An 18563-nucleotide genomic window follows, 5' to 3' on the forward strand; every position below is an offset into this window, starting at 1 on the left:
AACCCCTACAATTTTTGTCTGAAACATTTTGTTCTGCTTTCCTGAAGAGATATTTTAGTGAAAACTTTAAAATGAGACACCCTAAAAGAGAATCAAGATATATCTACTGATCGTCAAACACGCGCTAATGCCGTCAAATAAATCATTTGAAATGCATTTTGCTACTTTCATTGTTCTTAACCATAAAAAAATACAAAAATTTGATCGTGCCATACAAATCTCATTACAATGTTTTTATTCTGATAAATTTTTGTAAATCATCAATATCAACTTTTATATAAACAATTAATTATTAATATCGATAAAAAAAGATATACTTTACAAACTTAATTTTGAAATAAAAGTAACATGTTTGTCCACTTTATTTCTGTACTGAGATGAGGTGTTTATTAAAATTTCGTGTATATTTGTTTTATACATACATGTTAAAAATTTTGGCATAGAATGCAAATGTACATACATGTTAATTAAGTAAATGACTTCAGGCACAATTTTATTTATTTTTTTTTTTTTTTTAGGAAATCGAGTTTTTCTTTTTTAAAAAATTTGGCGGTTTTTAGAGAGAGAGAGAGAGAGAGAGAGAGAGAGAGAAAGAGAAAGAGAGAGACGAAAATAGCTCCATTTTTGTATACAATCATCGTTTCAATATACAATCATTGTATACATAGCTGAATAACTTATAATTGTATTTCTGTGTGTATAATTGTTATTAATAATAATAATAATTTCTTTGCAAAAAGTTCACGTTTTATGTATCTTACTGCCATACGTATGCGCATACTTTTCGCTTTTTTACGCTTTCACACAATCGCGTTACCTTTCGTATAAAAGATACATATATTTATACATTAAAAATAGATATTAAAGAGAATGAATAATTTATATCTTACATATCCAAGAGGGAGATGCATATTTTGCATACAATAATTGCATTAAAACGCTATGTGCTTCAGTGAAAGCAATTTTTGCATTCAGCAAGATGTAAGAAATTTTTGTTCGTTTTTAATTGAAAGCGAAAAATACGACAAAGTATAAATTTTAACAGCCTTACAATACTTGTCCTTCTGTGTAATCGGACAATAAAATAATTTATAAAATAAAAATTTTAAATATACATACAAAACATTATTAATATATCGATAAAGCTCTTTATCGCAAATTCATGTTATAAAAGCATCGGTCATAATATGTTAACGTAATATTTATTACACATGGAGTTTAAAAAACTGTAGGATTCTATACGGACGCTAAGCTGGAAGACTTAAAGGCGATTCTTTAAAGGATCCTATTGCCTTCAAGTATAAATACTAAATATTTGCTACATTATACTTTAAGTAATTACTAACAAAGAGTGGTTCGGCTTATAATACACACGATTTATATGATATATGAACCTTACACGAATTCGGCAATTTATTTACAGGACGCAATAAGACTCGAGGATTGTCTTTATTAATGAATCTCTATTTATAAAAATAGTCATGCACGTGAAAATTTATAAAGATTTAGTTTTGTCGGAAAATCAGCGTAAAGCGAATGAAAATCTCGCGGTGCAGTATACATTTATGTATATGTGTGTGCATAGTCTATACAATATAATTTTAACAACATTTTGGCATCACACAGTGTATTACAAGCTGCATTAATATTTATTTGCAGCATACGTATGTATGCCATCTTGTATTCTGTAATGCGGTAAAAATATATTTTTATATAAATCTGACAGCAAAATAAAACATTGTAATCTCTGGACAGAAATTGCAGATATGTTATACTATCGCTTACCATCCGGTATACTATACAATATGCTATTAAAAGCTAAGAATGTACGCTGTTATTTCGTTTCCTCTCGATCGCGCACATCGATTGGACTTTACAGTTCGCTCTACTACAATCTCTCTCTATAATTATAAATTCAACCATTACAATATTCTCCGACTTTCGTGTAATAAAATATAAAAATAATAATAAATCGTAATTGCTCTTCTCCGCAACGGTATTCTGAAAATCCAACGGAACTTCAGAGATTATACTTTAATCCTTATAGACATAACCAGTCGTGTTACAATATAAGACTATCTTATATTTAAAGAGTTCTAATCGGTATAGGTACAAAATATTAAATTATTACACAAGTCAATTAGTGGCGTATGATACACAATTACATTAATGGTATCTCAATTTGACCTTGGTCATGTAGCGTAAGATGATAGAAAATCTGTATCTTTTTTTCTCTTTTTATTTTTCTAGTGAGCGTGTGTATTTCTGGACGATTTTTAGAAAATTTACTCGAGTGCTTCACGAAACGAATATTTCATACATAGCTATCAGGTTTAAATCTTTCACATTAATGTTATGGCCATAGGAGTATCATCACTTTATGATTTTTTAAATAATATTAATGAAAAATATTATGAAATATAAATATATATATATATATATATATATATATATATATATATATATATATGTATATATATAGACACATTCACATAAAGAATATTAAAAAGATGCAATATATATGTACTAGGGAAAAAATAAAACCAAATAAAAAAAAAGGACTTGATATCAAATTAACTTCTTTTCTAATAATTTAGAATATAGACTATATAATTATTTAAATCAAATTCAATTATTATTAACTGACTGAACATATTCTTATGAAAATAAAGATGTAACCCTGATATCGTGGCTTATCTCGCGTTTTATCTAAAATTGTAAATTCTTGTAAATGGAAGTAGCGCCATACAAAAGCAATGATTCAGACTAATTTATCGTGCTTTTCATTCCTAATAAGTTATAAAGGCTGATTTGCTAAAATATTTATGCTATTATATACTTATTATTACATGTGTAAATTATATATGTATAAATGGTGTTCTTATGTATATATGTACTATATTATTCAAAATATACAAGTCTCCATATGTAAAACTTGATGATTCAAATCAATCAAGAGTAAAATATTTTTTTTACATAAACTAACTATTATATAATATTGTTATATAATGTTTTACGATGAAAAAGAAGAGAATTCTAAAATTACTCTCTGAATTAAAGTAATGAAAACATAAACGGCATATTTATATTATATAGAAATGTAGGTGTGTATTATGTTATACATAAAAAGGAATATAATTTTTATTTTTCAATTCTATGATAATTTCATATGATTTTTTGATGTAGAGAACAGCGAGATAGATAGAAAAATAAAAAAGATATATGCTTAGAAAGAATTTGAATATACCAAGATAGTATGCATTATTTTGCTTTGACTTGCAAATTTTTAATTAGTATATTTTGAACGAATATCGATAATTTTAGCGTGAAGCATGCTGTATATTTTCGCTTTTTAAAATGTTACTAATAAGTTAGCCGTAAATTTGATTCTTATTAACTTCAGTCAATATAAAATGCTTTGGATAATGAATAGTTGACTAATATATATCACAAGTTATTTTCTCTCCTATATAAGGACAGTATAGATAATGCTACGACTATATATATATATATATAAAACAACTTTTCTTCTGTCACCGTTTACTTCGTTAATGTGCTTCATTCTCGCTTTAAAATTTATTATATCCACATTACAAGGTCCCAGACAGTAAAATCTTTGCATAAGCAAATATATTCCTCAATATATGACAAACAAGATTATAATAATTCATTTTTCATAATTAACAGTATAACACGATTAATCGAAGCGATCAAAAATTAAGAACAAAAAAAGGCCAATAAATATGAAACTTGTTTTCTATTGAAATGTCTTTCGATTCTCGAATGTATAGATAATAAGAATAACGCATTGGAAGTTACAAGGAATTGAGAGATATCTAAATTTTAGAGTACATATATACAAAGAGCATCTTCCGGTTATAAGACCGATTTTCGTAAGATTGCGATTACTTCTCTTTCGCGAGCGTAATCGAATCATATCCGATGTCGCAAGATAAAATAGGCGACAATGTGAAATATCGTTTTATCTCACTTACTCTTCCAGAGCTTCACGAGCTGTTGATTTAGCAAGATTTATAAAATAATTTCCTGGAAGATATAAAAGATCCGTACTCCATTTAAGTTAATGGCCGATCCTGAACGACAGTCTTATAACTAGGAGACACTGCAATAATTAAATTTAAATTTGCAGCGAAAAATTTTTCATTATGATATAACTTAGTGATGTTTATGAAACATACAATATTTAAATATAATCTAATTTGAATATAAGAGTAATTTAAAGATGTATATAATACATCAAACATTTTTCACAATAATTAAATAGAAATGTGATCCAAACAATTCAAACAATCTTTTTTTATATTCATAAAATTGATCGATAATATATAATATATATATATATATATATATATATATATATATATATATATATATTGTTAAAAAAAAAGTTCACATACCTTTAAAATCTGAACATTAATCATGTGTTTATGTTGAGATATCCACATGTATATCTATTTATTATATTTAAGATAAAATAGCAATGCTACGTCTAGGTCCACCTATGCATACATTGTCTAAACTGGACCATTTCTTAATACCAGTACGTAGAGCTTCGGCTGTAACCTTATCTTCGTAAACTCTGGACATAGCTTCTAGCTTCTGCGCCTTTTCTTTACTAAGAGGTTCGCTAGGGAATGTTAATTCGTTCGCTTCTGCAAGTGTACGAAGATCAAAATAATATTTGGCATATACACTTGAAGGAACATTTATATTGAATTGCAGCATCTCCAGAAATTGTCTCTCTAATTCGTTCCTAGATAAAAAATGTAGAATATATCAATTCAATTAAAACAATGACTAATAATTATTTTCGTATTTTCATCATTTTAACTTTTTTATCTTTGTATCGTTGTAAGTTATAAAACAACTTTTTTATCTTTGATCGTTGTAAGTTATAAAACAAATGTATAATAATGTAAATAATATAATTAAAAATAAAACTTACATATCTTCCACTGTGATATCTTTCAGTATTTGACAATAATCTACATTCCATACTGCCTGATCGTCCCAAACTTTAGATGCTAATAAAATAGCACCTAGCACTATTCGTTTCCAATTAGCTGGCGTTATATCAATCTCTGCATAAGTAAGTAGGCGTTCGAGATAAACCAGTGTTATGATGGCACATTCAGCTGTAAGCTGAGCGGCGTTAAACAGAGTCCTTATAAATTTATATATTTGTTTGTGTTCTGGATTGTGTTTGTCATAATCCTCTGCAACACCATCTCTCTAAAAGATTTATATATATAAATTTTCGAGTAACTACTTCAGAATGTATCACTATAGAAAAAGTTTTACTATAATTTAAATATGCAATAAATAAATAAAAAAATATAAATTGGCAATCTCCAGTTTTTCTATTATATATATATATATATATATATATATATATATATATATATATATTGAATCTCTTTTTAAATTACCGTCAATGGATGTAACTTTTCATCAAATATATCAATTTGTCGCTGTGAAGTTCTATTCTTAATATGGTAATAAACAGCTAAGGCAACGCATTTGACGGTATTTTTCAAATTAGGTTGTGAAACTGTGCTGTCGTCTAGATATATTGTACTGCAGCTACTACTCTTCTTCAAAGGCCTTGTATCCGCTATCTGATGTTGGCTCTTTTTTCTCACCATGCCGTCTAAAGAGAAAAAAAGGAAAAAAAGAGAAGAAACGATTAAGGGAGTTAGCAACGCGTTCGTTTTATTCCAATTGAATTTCTGCTTCTCGCAATTGCCCAGAATACCCACTTTCTATAGCTTGTTTCGAACGTTCCATAAAAATAGTTCCCGCGCACGGATGCAATGACGGATCGGAGTCCCAATCTTCCGGTTCACGTTCACTGATATGTTGCAAATTATTAACGCTGATCCCGCCCTCCGGCAAGTGTTCCTCCAGATTGCGCGTGGCACTCTCGGGCCCGATCTCCTTGCGTCCGACTTGTGGACTGGAGTATACGCAGCAGCTATTCTTGTTCCCCATGTTGCCATGTAAATTTCAATAACTATAACCGGCCAGTGCCCCTGCTCTTACACTCGGCGCAGTCACACTCAAGTCACTTAATGCATGCGGAGGAATCAGGCCGCGAATAATCGAAATCGTGATGCGTACGCTCGACTAGAGAAGAATCTGCTCGCGCTACCTCACATCTCGTTGTTTAATAACGATCAGCTGACGGGACCGCTCGTACGGCTGATAGCGCGACTCGTCCGCCCGTTCATCTGACTCATCGTCGGCGCGAGCAGCTCGCCAAATGACTCGCGATCGCCTCGCGCGGATTCTCCGTTTCTTGCCGGGAAGAGGAGAGCTGTCCGCGGAAAGACGACCGTTTATCCGAAAACGATCGTCAGAGAACAAGCCGCCTCGGAACCGCGCCGGCCGTTCTCGTTCTCGACGCTACGGTTGACAAACCTAGGAAATTACAGGAAATTACAGGTTCGCGGCCGCGACTTGTAACGCGGTTCATTGTCGCCGCACGATAATTCCATTCTCGTCGGACGTCCGGTTTCGCTCGCGAAAGCGCTCCGCGAATTGCACACAACCCAATTTTGCGTTCCCACCGACTTCCCCTACGATTACACGCATCGGCACGAATATGCGTGCGCATCGATATGAATTCGCACTACGTGTCTAGGGAATACAAGTGACATTTGTGTACAGTTTTCTCGACGGGACAAATTCGATCGACCAATCGGAATGAAAGAAAAAACATTTCTTTCTTCCGATTGGCCGATCTAATGTAACTAGATCTTCGGACAAAAAGTACCATCTAGAAAGAAATATTTTAAGCCCAAACGAAATCTTGTTCGCTGTTCTATGATTTATTTTATTTATGGCTTATTTATGGTCCAGTGACGTCACAACAGTCGCTAAAATGGCGAGATACATGGCGTGTTGACGTTTATTTAAAGTGCTCCTTGGTCAAAATAAGGGTGTAGGGAGACCTTTAAAAAAATCTGTCAGCATCTATCACATTACAATTGCACGTCATCGATTATACTTGCAAAGCGATGCACTCGGTCAGTGCCTGTTTGTCGAGTTCCGCGGATGTAGACGACGTGACGATCCCGTTGGTTAAACGCGATCAAAGCTGCCAAGCGACCGACGAGAGCACCGGTGAACCGTGCGGCGAAACCGAGGGTCTGCGTATTCTCAATGAATTTCGCAAATTGTACGAGAGTCGCATCGAGAAGATCGATCGGGAATCCGGCGGCGAATCTGATCGGGTCTCCGTAAGCAGCGTTTCTTATCGCAATGGAATTCGTTTCATGCATGCCGCTTTGTTCGATTATTTCTTCGCATCTTTTGTACGATATTTCAAATGCTCCAAACAGCTGCAGCTTAACAATATCAATTCTTGCTTGTATTTAATGTCAAGTGTAATCGAAACATTACACATTACTTTGTAGATGAAGCTGCAGATAATGAGCGATTGGATTAAGGATCTAGGAGAGCAAAATACTATGTTAGTGCACACAGTTGAAGATTTGGAACAGGCCGCGTGTAATAGAGTTAAGTTACTAGAGGAGAAATTAAAACAATCGTCCCAAATAGTTGTAGATAATTTGACAAGATCAAGTCATTCTGAAAAGGTAAAAGAGAAAGAGATCGTTCAATTCTATTAGATTAATAGCTTTTAAACAATTAGAAAATATATGTAATCATATATTTCTCTGCATTAGGCTTTAAATACACTTTCAAATCGTGTCAGTCAATTAGAAAAGGATGAAGAATATCTGCAACAGAAAATAGAATATCTGCAAAGTGACATTAGAGGATTATTAGAAGTGATTCGTCGCGCACGTCAGGAAAATATTTGGAATCTTGATGGTATTACATTCTTTGAGATTCAACCTGAGGATATTCCAGTTTCGGAGTAAGTTACTACTGTTTTCAATTAATGCATTCGTATAATGATTATTTTATCTCTTAGTAATGCGAATTGTTTTATCTTTACAGCTGTATCTGCAGTCAGGTAAATATGTGTGTAAAAGCAGCCAAAAAGCTCAGACTTATTTTAGATATAGAGCATAGTAAACTTCAAAAATCAAATTATTTGTGTAAGAACATATGATACAATACTTGTACTATATATATTTCATGCTGAAAACTGTTTTCTCACTCCCTACACCCTTTACATTAAATTTAACTATCTCATATACACATATATACACATATATTTGTATTCAATAAATTGTCAATTATCTCATTAATAGAGTATTATATTTTCAAGAAATTTTTTTTTGTACTTACAAATAGTATGTAATCTACATAATATTATATAATATTCTAATATAATGTCCCTAAATATATAATTTCTTTTTTTATATGATATTTAATAAAATAAATTTTTAAATTAGGAAGAAACAGACATTGAACATATCAAATCCTTGAATTTGCAAGTAGAACAACTTCAGGAAAATGAGAAAAAATTAATTAGGTAAGATATTGTGCAAAATTTTTAATATATACATTAACAAATGTGTGTTTATAATTAGGAATTATTATTATCTTGTTTAGAATTTAAACTCTACTTTTTTTTAAATCAGTTTTTGAGTTTCTAATATACTAATACAAATACTAATTTTCTTTCATTTTGTTTTTGTATAAATATTTTTTTTTCTAATGTATTTTTTTACATGTATTTAAAGGCAATAATACATTTGTAAATTCTTAATTAATTATATAAAAGATGTTTATTTTTACTTTCTCTTTTAAGCTTTCTTTTATATTATAGATATTCTTGCACAAAAATAAGAATACATTTTTTCAGATCTCAATTGGAATTGGAAGGAAAAGTAGCAGATCTCATGACAGAATTATCAATGAAAGATGAGACTATAAATAAATACGTTTCTAGACTTCAGTGCTTTTGCGAGAAACTCAAGGAACATGCTAAACAAACAAATGAAGTTATTATTCATCCAATGATAAATGATCAAAATTGCGATGTAAGTGTGTCTTTTATAATTTTTATACACAAAAGAGAAACTGATTTTAATGTCTTTTTTTGATATTTTAAGTATTGATTTTTTAGAGTAATATCGAGGCAATCATGTTGTAATAGTAAAAATTATGAAAAACTATTTTATTACAATAATCGGTTCTATTTATTTAATGTATCCTGAATTTTATATTTTGCAAGCAAGATAACATTATTCATGTTCCCCAATATTGAGACAAGAGACTCTTATTTTAAATGTATATTGCTGTTCAGATTATCTTAACACCTGACATTTTGGAAAGTGTATTAGATGTAAAAGATTTGGAAAACAGAAATTTACGTAGACAACTGCAAGATGTTGAATCCAAGCTTATGGTGTACACTTATGAAAACAATATGGATACAACTAATCTACAAGTACAATTGGAAGAAAAATCTAAAAAAATACAGCAATTGGAGGATAAAGTGGCTCGCCTCGAAAAAGTTGGTTTATCATATTAAAATGTCTATTTTATAATTTATATTATTAATATATTATGTTTTTTTTATTATTTCTAACGATATTTTAGGAATATTTTTTTAAATTTCTAACATTATCTATCGAAAATATTATTTTTAATTTTTTATCATAATTTTTTATCATAGTACATTTATAGTACTTTATTATATGCATTCTCTCTTATTGTATGCATTCTCTCTTATTGATTTCAGGAAGCTATGAAAACACAGGATACATTAACGGCGGAGATCACTGCATTGCAGAAACAAAATTACCATGCAAATATAGGAAATCTTTTGAAGGATGATTTAATTAAAGAGATGCGTAAGGAATTGAAAGAAGCAACTTTAGAGGTACAATATGAATCCATAAAGTTTTAAATTTAAACTTATAATTTTTTTTCATTTGTAGAAGAGCCTCTCCACTTTTACTCGCGTCTGTAATTCTCGCGATCGTGTTGCTGCCATCACTAAAATTAAACCTTCCCATGAATCCTCCGAGCAATTTCCAGTGTCAAATCTCCTTCATATATCCAAACAACGAAAGAACAATATATCATTTCTGCATGATGATTCTAAAAGCCTGTTAAATTACGGAACACAAAACGTATCAATAATGAATGCAAAGTTACAAAATAAATTGCTTAGTCATTCTCGAAATCATATAAATATTCAAACTCGATACAAACATTTGAAGAACATCGATAGGAAAATCTTACAAACTGCTAGAAAATTATCACCTCCTTGCAAAGATAGCAGTTTACAAGATAGAGTCACGACGAATACTTATGTTTGTTCGATCACATCACATCTTCAAGATAAGACTGATATCTCATAGCAAACTGAATTAGATTTAAACTGCTGAACTAAGGCATTTTAAAACATGATTTAATAACTTTCATTATATTTTTCTTAAAAATTTAAATCCTTCAGTGGCATTCTGATGAGAGGTTCTAGAATTGAGCTAAGGAACGTTGAGGAAGGAATATAAAAGGAAATAAATTCAAATTGATTCATATATAATGATTATGTGATTATTCTTTCTCTAGGCTCTCTCTATTGTATAATAAATATTATATAATATATAATAAAATAAGATAAATTTTCTTAAGTCAGTAAATTAGATATTTAGATCATTGATAATAAATGTGTACATTCGTCTGCATAAATTCATATGCATTTATTATTTGATTAATTATATATATATATATATATATATATATATATATATATATATATTATTATTATAGTTAAGTATATATATTATTAGTTTAGTTATTAAGTTTCAAAATATTATTAGTTTAGTTATTAAGTTTCAAAATAGTCTAATAAATTTCTATATTCTTTAGAATGTCATCTGTGAAAAACAAAAAATTATATATCAACATGATTGCCTCACTTATAAAATTAATAATTTTAAAATGATCATTTTTATATATTGTTACATTTACAGACACATATTTAATATTAATATATTTAACAAAATAAAAGCCAAGAGACAAAGCAATTACTGTTAAAAATTAACATATTTTAATTGATAATAACAAATATTTTATATATATTTTCCATTTTACAAATCATATGTATACAATCACTTATACAAATTTAATAACTTAAGTAAATGCTATGTTTCTTAACTTTTTTTGCGAGAGATTATAGTAAATAATATAATATATATATATATTTATCCTCCCTTCTCTCCCGAATGTTTTATCAACATATATTCATATTTTTTTATGTAATTTCAGGATACATCTCGGAAAGTTCGCATTGATACAAATAATTTTCCAGAAGTGAGTCAAATCAAATTTAATCATCATATATTACATAATTTTAGTAGTTAGAAGTAATACTATTTTCAAAAATGTCCTTCGATAGATATCTCGCATTCTAAGAAAATTCGTCTACATAATATTCTATTATAATTTTTGCATGCATATTTAAAAAAATACCCTTATTTGTGCATAAATAAAAATTTATATATTATTATCGTTCATCTTGTTTGCAGGATGAATTTATATCATTTCTGAACAATACAAAAGCGCATGTGCAAAAAGAATGTGAAATTTTATCGGATTTAAAACTTGAATTGGGGAAATTTGTAGAAAAATTAACTGTCGAAGATAACGAGGTAAAAGAATAAAATATTATTTTTTTTTAAATATTACAAAGTAAACATTGCAACAAAAAATCAACGGTTTTTTTCTTTTTTTTTTAATTAATTTATTTAAAGAGCATATATTTATAGTTCTTTCACTCTCTTTCAAAAAATATATTTTTTTAGATGAGTGATTGCATTATGGCTAATAATTGTATAAATAAAAACAAACTTTTTGCAAGTGGCATGTCAGATAAATTGGTCAACTGTATTGAAATTATCAGCAGAATGTACTCGGAAAGAGAAAAGGAGATTACTCTATTTGATTGTATAGTATGTATATCAGATGCACAACATAGAAATTTATTTTATTCATTGATTATTTAAGAAAATTAATCATATTGCTTTTGATCATATTATACTTTCTCTTTCTTTAGATAAAGAAAGAAGAAAATCATTGTATGTGCAGCGATCCTAAGAATATTAAAGTAAGATTATATGTTTCAGTATTTATTTATTTTTGTTATATCATATACATACATATATATATATATACATATGTGTGTGTGTATGTGTGTATTAATTGATCTAAATAAATTGATATATTTTCCAGTCAAATATAAATAATGCACGACAATTCAAGTTGATGGAAGAATTCAGAGTATGTACAGTAGAAGCTCAGGCAGCAACAGAAGATATTCGCGAAGAGATAAACACTGTTATTTCCACATTTAATTCACGACATCAAAACGTACGTTTATGTTAATAAAAAATCAATAAAAACATACTAATACACAATGACTTAACAATTGACATTAATTTAATATATTTTCAGTATGAAGAATTGAGCAAAATGGTTACTAGTACACAAACTTATTTAGCAAGAACGCGAGAAGGATTAATAGAAGCTGTTAATAGATTGGAATTACAAGTAATGTGAATATATATATATATATATATATATATATATATATATATATATCAATTTATCAAAATACGCAAGCTCATACATAATAGATATGTCCTTAAGATATAGTAATTATTTTTGGAATATTAAATTGGAACATTAATTTTGGTCTTAAGGTTTCCTTATATAAATTATGTTATCTCTGTAATCGAAAAATGCATTTTTCTATTTTTTAGGAGGAAGAGAGATTAAGGCATAATGAAAGAATTGTGAATGGCAAGCTTAAACTGAAAGATATAAAAAATGAGATTAATCAGGTTCAATCGGAATTATTCCGTTGTATTAATAGTATGCAGACGAATATACAGGTTCGGAATATTTGTATTAAATAATCACTTCGTTAAACTTTTCATGAATTTTATTTTATTATATAAAGTTTAATGTAAATTTTAGGAATATCATGAATCTGGGTACACAGGAGCATGTATTAGCAATGATTTATTAACTGTTGTGATGGAAGAGGTTGAGCAGATACTGACTAATTTGCAATTATTTCAAACTCAGGTGGTTAATTTAGAAAGAAATTCAAGAAAAAAACAATAATTCTTACCAATTTCGATTTAACTTAAACACTTAAAAACATTTTTATTACATAAATATCGTCTTTCAGGGTGGTTGCATGACGTCGATAGTAAAGGGATTAAGAAGTCAATTATGTACTATAGATTGCTCTTTAAAGGACTTACAGAAGAAAACCGGTGAAGTGGTGAGTATCTTAAAAAAGAATGTTGTAAAGAAAAGAAATTAATGATGAGAGAGAGACATGTTATCTTACATTCTTCTAATCATTTATACAGCTCTTAAACAATGAAATTGCAAAAACGACATTCTGCGAAAGAGAAGGCAGATTGACTAAACTGGAAGAAGAGGTCGATTATGCACATACAAGAATGCAAGATGTATTGGAAACTTTTCTTTCTACAAGACAGGAAGAAAAGGTTATTTATATATTAGATACATTTACTAACATTTATATATTAGAGTTGAGCAAAAGGTTCGTTTTTTTTTCTTCATTTTATATCTTTTTTTTAAATAGTTTCTTCTTAAACAATTTTCTTTCAATTTTTCTCTTGAATTAAATGTTTTTATATGTCAAGATTACAAATTAGATTTTTTCTATATAGCAAATAAATTATTTCTTTTTTTACATATACTCTGTCTCTTTTCCCTCTCTTCCCTCTCTCTACTTTCCCTCTCATTTCTTTTGTTTTTTATTTCAAATTAAAATCTTTGTCAAGAGAATATTTTTTCATATGATAAAAAAAAATAATGTTTGTATTTGATTGAGTATTAAAATATATAATATATTAAATTGTAAGATTAATATTAATTTCTATTTTAAATTTGAAAATATTGTGTTTTTAGGAACAATTTCCTCACTTTGACAATCAGGTATTAAAGCAAATGTATTTACTGTAAATAAATATATAATTTTTGTTTTCTAATTCATAATTGCATACACAAAGCATAATGTATAAATATATTATTTTACAGGAAATAAATGATATAATAAAAACAAAAGAAGATTTACATAAATTAAGAAAGGAATATGATGATCTGAAACTCAGCATGATTCAGGTACATAAGTATATAGATTCTCTAATCCATTTTTTTAAAATTGTTTTTATAATATCGTTTTTATAAATTGTTTCATTGTAATGCATATACATACATATGTATACAAATTTTTTTAGACAATTTAATTAATATTTTATATGCTATATGTTACAGCAAACATGTCAGATAAAATATGATGAAAAACTAAATAAGTGGAAAAATCATATAACTGATTTAGAAGATCAAATCAGAGTATTGCAGCATGAGGTAACTTTAATTAACTAGAAAGATTTAATTAACTAGAAAGATTTAATTAACTAGAAAGAATTATATTTTCACTTTGGATTATTTTCTTTCTGTGATAGGTAAAATGTAAACAAGAAACAAATAGTTTTTTAAAGAATGGTATTCAATCAATGGAGAAAGAATTAATTATTATACGAACAAAGGCAGAACATTATAGACAGAGTCACAGCAAAGATAGTATGGAACTGAAAAAGAAAATAATAGAATTAGAAAACATTGTAAGTATTAAAAATTATAAACTTTTTAAACATTACAATCACATTAATGTGAATCATCTAATATTGTAATCGATTTTCAGATCAAAATGCAAAAAGAAATAGAAAACGATCTTCGAAAAAATTTAAGTATTAAGAAATCTACAGAAATCTCAAATGCTTTTGTAAGTAAATTCTGTAATTATGTATGCAAATACATATTTTTAATATATTTTCATCTTTTTTATAAAAATTTAATTTTATTATAAAGCATATAGACTATAGCACAGAAGCAACACTCTTACGCTATGAGTATCCATCTAAGCACGAAGTAATTATCATAACTATTATTAATACATATTTAATAAATATTAATAAATATTAATAAATATGATTTAATTCGTAATTCACAGATATTATGTATTAAATATGTAGAATATAAATTTTATGGTGTAATATAAAAATATTATTTGTAATATTTCTTAATAAGATAATATTATTTTAATTATTATATTTTATTTTTTTACTATAGAATATGTCTGATTTATTCAAAACTGTACAAGATGCTGTGCAATCTACAAAATTGGCAATCCAAGATCTTGAAAGTGAATTTAAAAAATCGGTTTGTATCTTTTTTTTTCTTTACAAATTACGTCAAGCTTAAATACATAGTATACTAAAAAAGCTATTATAAAAATTTACTTACAGATATGTGAAGAATCATCTTTCTCTTCTGTTTCGGCAAAATCTGTTGTGACATTGACAGACTCAATAGGAAAATGTAAAGAGAAATTGGACATTTGTTTTCATGAGTTAAGCAAACTTAAAAGTGCTGTATATTCCAAAGAGAAATTGGTTAGTTATGTATATATGTTTTTTACAAAATTTAGTTTTTTCTAAAAAATAATACGTAAATTGAACAATATAATATAATTAAACAATATGCAATATATTTATTATATAAATATAAATATTATTTTTAAATATAAGCCTTTTTATAATTAAATATGTAAAATTGAATATTTTATTTTTTTCAAATCAGAATATACGATATATAAATATAATGATATAAATTTTTATTTCAACTTTTATATAAAATTTTTATGTGGTAAGATATATATTTATCAGAATATTATTCATAATTAAGTGTAAATTTAATTACTAAAATTATTTTAGCTACAAAATATGGAAGAAGTCATACGAATACAACGAGACTCCTTAACAATGAGTCAAACAGAAGTAAAAGATCTGCATCAGAAGCTGCAAGAAAAGGTAAATTGAATAGTTATAGTTAGTAGTATAGATTTTAATTGATATTACAGACTCTAATTGATTAAAAATTTTATATTATATGATAATTTTTTTTTATGAAAAATTATGTAATATCGCTTTTTTAATTAAAAGTTTTATGTTATTATTTATAATATAATTGTTACGCTTCTGTTTGATTTTTATATACTGTGCATTCATAGACAATACATGTTAATATATATTACAAAGATAATCTATTTGTCAAGAATGAAGTTTTAGAAGGTATGTATTGACAAAATATTATAATATTATATAAAATAAATTTTTTTACAGATTGATAAGCAAAATCTTACTATCGCGCAATATGAGAAAGAGAAGAACGAATTAGTGAAGCAGGTTTGCTTTTTTTGTCATTTTTCATTTAGCACCAATAAGATTTGCGTTCCAACATTATGCTATATTTTGTAGAATGAACTCCAGATTCAAACTATCGGACATTTACAAAATGCTGTTGTTGAAGCTAAGAGAAACTTGGATCAAATGGGTCATAAAGCAATGAGCGATGTGAGTGAGCTGAGACCTGCAATATCGTCTTCGGCTTTTAATCATAGAAACGTGCATGATGTTTAAACGTGTAAAATTATGAATAGTTTAAATTGTTATTTAGCTTTTGCGCTAAAATGTATTTGTTATAATTGTAAATAATGCTGCAATGATTATTAAAAATATGACTCTTGAAGATGATGGATTATTATATTTCTCTTTTTGCCTTTAATGTTTTTATATCGTACAATGCGAATGAAATATAATGAGTGTCATGCATGACATATAGCTTGTTTAATCAAGATGTTTGAAGCTTTGTGATATGCTGGTCACACTTAAATATTTTATTTACCAAGTGACAAGAAATTGTACCATATATACAAGAAATTAACAAGTGTTCTGGATGATTCAGTTGTAGAGCTGTTATGCTGTATAAAATTAACAAATAACACGAACCTACATACGTGAGTGTCTGCTGTTTTTAGAACTAAATAAAAATTGTATGAAAAAAAATATATTGTATCTTTTACAGCTTTGCAAAAAAAATGAAACTATTCGTGAATTAACAATGTGCATTGATGAAACACAACATCAATATAACGAATGTTTTACAGAGGTAAAAAATATACTATTATATTTGTATCAATTAAAAATTTCTCTTTTATTTTATATATCAACTATTGATCAATTTAACATACTAGTAAGTATTTTTAATCTAATTATTTTTCATATATATATATACTTGTAAAGGCAACTAATCAGGACTTATTATTGGATTTACAACGAGATGCTATTGATAGTCTGCACAAGAGAATTCGTTATCTGGAGTATGATAAGTGTCTAATCATTAGTACTCTGCATACAATGTATTCCTCAATCCTAAGTGTAGTACAGGTATAGTACATAACATAAAGACTTTAATTTTCAATAATCTACATTAATAATAATTGAAACAATGAAAAAGTTTTGTACATTTTCAATAAAGAAATATGCATACATTAAATAAGTGTTTTATCTTGCATTATTACCCAGCAAACACAAAATATTGCGGTAATATTACAACATTGCAGCAATGTTGCGACAATGTAGCTGCAATATTTTGGTTGAGTGGGTATTGAATATAATAACATGTAATAAAAAACTAAGAAAAAAAATTTATAATATCTATATATATATATATATATTTTTTTTTTTAAGTTCATTATGCATTATCTGATATGTGAAATGATTCAGAGATTTAAAATTAATTTTTTACAGAAATGATATATCATTTGAATTTTTTCAGGAACAGATACATGATCATGTGAAGGATCTTCAGGAATTGAAATGGAAGGTACATTATTAGAAACTTATACTTCTGTTTTATAATAAAATTTTTGTCTATGTTTATGTCGAAATATATTTTGTCATAGATGGATAATTTTATGCAAATGAAGAATTATTCTAAAAGCAAATGCATGAGCAAATCGTGTACAATGTCTTTTAAAGACAAAAGCTGCGATACTCAAGATTTGGAATTTTCCTCAGATAATGTTGTGTATAGAAGGCTACTGCACCTGGATGAACAGTCAGGTAATTTCTTATATAAAATAAAATCTGAGTAAAATAAAGATTTGATAAAATAAAAATAAAATAAAAATCTAAATAAAAAAAATTTACGAAAATAAATATGTTAATATCTTAGATAAAGATGTAGAGAATATTGTTCCAATACAACTAACTGAATTACAAAAGTTGAAAGATAGAGAATGCAATTTAAAATGCGAAAATCAGCGATTTAAGACTGATCTTCAGTGTCACATATCAAAAATTGATGATTTGACCAAACAACTTGAACATGCTAAACAAAAAGAAAGTGAATATCAGGAACTTTTATCAAAACTGGAAGGTGGAGAGAAAGAGGTGATTATGTTTAAGTTTTCGTTTTTTACGCTTTCTTAATTATTTTATATCATTTCTTAAAATGTTGAACTGCATAACAGTAGTGGTATCAAAAATATGAAAATGAAAAATCGCAATAGCAATTTAAATTTTATAATTAAATAAAATTGCGATTAAAATGCATAAATAGAAGTAATAAGACTTAATAGATTTCAATGTGAAATTCGCGAGGAAAAATATTTAATCATTTTTTTTTACCTACAATATTAAAATCTGTAATCATATATTTTGTAA

At 27.5% G+C, this 18563-nt stretch overlaps 2 protein-coding genes across 3 annotated transcripts; one reads left to right on the plus strand and one right to left on the minus strand.

Moving 5' to 3' along the window:
• Positions 1-3152: 3152 nt before the first annotated feature.
• Positions 3153-6603, minus strand: LOC105258226 (cyclin-Y). Its single transcript, XM_011269363.3, has 5 exons — positions 5781-6603; positions 5451-5671; positions 4967-5253; positions 4419-4774; positions 3153-4123 (listed from the first exon to the last, which is right to left on the minus strand). Exons 1-4 carry the CDS (start codon positions 6010-6012, stop codon positions 4486-4488), a joined length of 1029 nt encoding a protein of 342 aa, XP_011267665.1. The 5' UTR covers positions 6013-6603; the 3' UTR covers positions 3153-4123; positions 4419-4485.
• A 291-nt stretch (positions 6604-6894) lies between these two features.
• On the plus strand, positions 6895-17288 carry LOC105258216 (rootletin). 2 transcript variants are annotated; one of them, XM_025412410.1, is made up of 31 exons: positions 6895-7262; positions 7440-7622; positions 7713-7906; positions 7990-8005; positions 8391-8470; positions 8804-8981; positions 9248-9457; positions 9686-9826; positions 11221-11265; positions 11481-11603; positions 11757-11903; positions 12008-12058; positions 12184-12321; positions 12406-12501; positions 12714-12845; positions 12931-13041; positions 13148-13243; positions 13335-13475; positions 13903-13929; positions 14032-14115; positions 14269-14361; positions 14460-14618; positions 14699-14779; positions 14866-14925; positions 15127-15216; positions 15303-15449; positions 15771-15866; positions 16179-16241; positions 16314-16409; positions 16921-17004; positions 17139-17288. In XM_025412410.1, exons 1-31 carry the CDS (start codon positions 7041-7043, stop codon positions 17286-17288), a joined length of 3534 nt encoding a protein of 1177 aa, XP_025268195.1. In that variant the 5' UTR covers positions 6895-7040. The 2 variants fall into 2 exon arrangements, with proteins under 2 accessions (XP_025268195.1, XP_025268194.1); XM_025412409.1 differs by lacking the exons at positions 9248-9457; positions 9686-9826; positions 16921-17004; positions 17139-17288 and having other exon boundaries at positions 16314-16570.
• The last annotated feature ends 1275 nt before the right edge of the window (positions 17289-18563 follow it).

The sequence above is a fragment of the Camponotus floridanus genome, unplaced genomic scaffold (genome assembly GCF_003227725.1).
Source record: "Camponotus floridanus strain SB8 unplaced genomic scaffold, Cflo_v7.5 scaffold5, whole genome shotgun sequence".
In the NCBI taxonomy this organism is placed as follows: Eukaryota; Metazoa; Arthropoda; class Insecta; order Hymenoptera; family Formicidae; genus Camponotus; species Camponotus floridanus.